A 2,554-nucleotide genomic window follows, 5' to 3' on the forward strand; every position below is an offset into this window, starting at 1 on the left:
AATTTCACCAAAAACTGAAACATTTTGAGCTTCATAAATAAGATGTTAAGGCAGAAAAGCTGCATAGAAGTGCATACAGTTGTACAGGTGTACCTAATAAAATGGCTGCTGAGTGTACGTTGCACTTTAAGCTAGTACTTTACCCAAGAAACTCTGTTCATTTTCTAACTGGCACAATCAACTTTGGCCCTGCTATGTTCAATAGCAGCTCTACTTTATCATATAACTTTAAGCAAAGCAGTTGTAGCTACAGGTGCTGTAAACTGACAGCAATGACACACACACCTCTCCACCAACTTATAACAGCTGAAGTGCCACACAGACACAATCATCGTATGATTTTAAACGACATTTGCCATCACAGTTTTCATTGTTGTCATTATTATGCGGCCTCATCACCTACTAGTTGTTTGGATGTTTTAACCCAGAATTCAAATCCTCACAAGGGATAGGAGCTGTAACTTAGCTGTAGGTCAATGCAGCATATCCACGACACCATGTCCTGATTTTGTTCTTTCTTTGAAACTTCTGAGAGGAACCTTTTTCAAACATATTACAGCCCCTCAATAATGCACACAAACATACCAATGAACTGCAGTTTATGGGGAATTTATTTTGACAATTCTCTTGTTTTCATGCAGCCCAGTGGGTCACAAAAGCATTTTCATACCTTTGTAATGATAACAGTAAAATAAGGTTTCTTCAGTGGTGTGCACTCAGCCACTGACACATCCATCTTTACATAGTTGAAGTTGATGAGGACAGAGGAAACCGCAACTGGGAGAAGTTGGCTTGCTCATTCCTGTGATGACTGGGTTCACCAGGGCATCAATTCTCCTGCAAAATTCAGAAATGACCCATGATCCTTTTCAGTTAGTCCACCAATCACAGACAAGGTGGAGGGAATGCTCTCCTCTAGATTCAGTGGAGCCTGGAAAGAGACGGGAAAACCCAGACACAATCAGAAATGAGTGACAGTGATCTGTATATATATATCAATCCAGACAATGTTAAAAAGATATGTTGTGGTACGCTTTAATCCCATCTTGCGCCCTTTATATATGACTGTGACAGAGTTTGTCTGACTAGGAATTTACCTCAGGCCCCCCCATGTCAGTGCGGACCCAACCGGGGTGTATAGCCATACAGAGAATCCCATAAGGTTCCAGGTCTAGAGCCATACAGCGACTCACCATGTTCAGGGCACCCTGAGAAGGCAAGCAGACATAACTCAGCATGCATCATAATTCAAAACCCGACAAGCCAACCACCCCAGCAGCTGATCAGCAGAAATGCTTGATGGTGTAGCCAGTACTGTTCCTCTTGCTTTTCCTAAAATCCACTGTTGCAAAGAAAGAGCTTATGACTTTTCTGTCATTTACCAAGTCACAAACACAATACCCAACTGTCTCACACAGCCTGGACTCCCTTTATGTATCACAGTTAATCTGACTTACATGTCCCAAAGAATACAGTTATTAATTGGTTTAACACTTCGAGCTGATGTCTCTTCCCATGGTAACAATACCTTGGATGTCCTGTAAGGGTACCCTTCAGACCATTTGGTTGCCATCTCCCTCCCATTGAGCTCCATAGAGCCCAGCATAGAGGACACGTTAATAACTGCTGCCCTGTGGATGCCCATGCTTCTTGAGCCATCTGCTCCTCCTCTGGATGCAGCTTGCTTTAACAGAGGCAGGAAGGCCTGGGGGGCAGAAAAAAAGCACATCACAGCTGAAGCTGGTACTCATAAGTCAAACCGCTGAAAGGAAGGTGGAGGTCTTTTCTTTTGTTTATATCAAAGCTTTTAGAATCTGCCAACGTTTTACAGTATGTGATTAATTTGACAATGTATTATATTTTTATTTAATGACTTTAATAATATAACTGACACTACAAACAACACACTATGTTAAGGACACGTTAGCACAACACTTCGTCTTCCTACTCTGAGTCAAAACACATTTCACACTGTAGATGTGGCGATGAGAGTGGTGTTCCCTCTGGTGGCAGTGGGTTCACTACATAGATCCATCCATCCATTTTCTTAGTCCCAAACGGGGTTACGGGGGCCTGGATCCAATCGCAGCCAGCTGCGGGAGAGAGGCAGGGTGTACCCTGGATAGGGTGTATCCAGGGTGTACCCCGTCTCTCACCGGGCTAACACACAGATCATATGTTTGATTCAGTTTATATATTTTTTTTCTTATATGGTATACAATAAGGCTTTTATGATACTACTGAATAAATAATACAAGTAGAGTGAATCTGTATTAATCGTTTTGTCTGACTTTGTTTAACTGTGATCAACTGAATGGGAGGAAAGTATAAATGCAGAAAATTTAAATGACAACAAATTTAACTATGTCAAGATACTATTTTAAACTTGCTGCTTTAGCTTAGCTGATCTTAGATTCAACAGGCACTGAAAATACAGTTTAACAACAGTTTAGAGCTACTACTTTAGACTACTCAATCTATACTGCTCAAAAAAATAAAGGGAACACAACATAAGACATCCTAGATCTGAATGAATGAAATATTCTTATTAAAT

The 2,554-nt window shown here is 41.0% G+C and overlaps 1 protein-coding gene across 1 annotated transcript in view; it reads right to left on the reverse strand.

Annotated features, from left to right (window-relative positions):
* Positions 1-137: 137 nt before the first annotated feature.
* The window catches only part of LOC109952929 (C-factor), an 8,696-nt gene continuing 6,279 nt past the window's right edge, over positions 138-2,554 (reverse strand). The window contains exons 4-6 of the mRNA XM_020588254.1: positions 1,529-1,705; positions 1,098-1,208; positions 138-931 (exon numbers count right to left, since the gene is read on the reverse strand). Coding sequence (XP_020443910.1) covers positions 818-931; positions 1,098-1,208; positions 1,529-1,705 — 402 coding nt within the window. The 3' untranslated portion in view covers positions 138-817. The remainder of the gene's footprint in view (positions 932-1,097; positions 1,209-1,528; positions 1,706-2,554) is intronic.

Source organism: Monopterus albus, unplaced genomic scaffold (assembly GCF_001952655.1).
Source record: "Monopterus albus unplaced genomic scaffold, M_albus_1.0 scaffold518.1, whole genome shotgun sequence".
Taxonomy (NCBI): domain Eukaryota; kingdom Metazoa; phylum Chordata; class Actinopteri; order Synbranchiformes; family Synbranchidae; genus Monopterus; species Monopterus albus.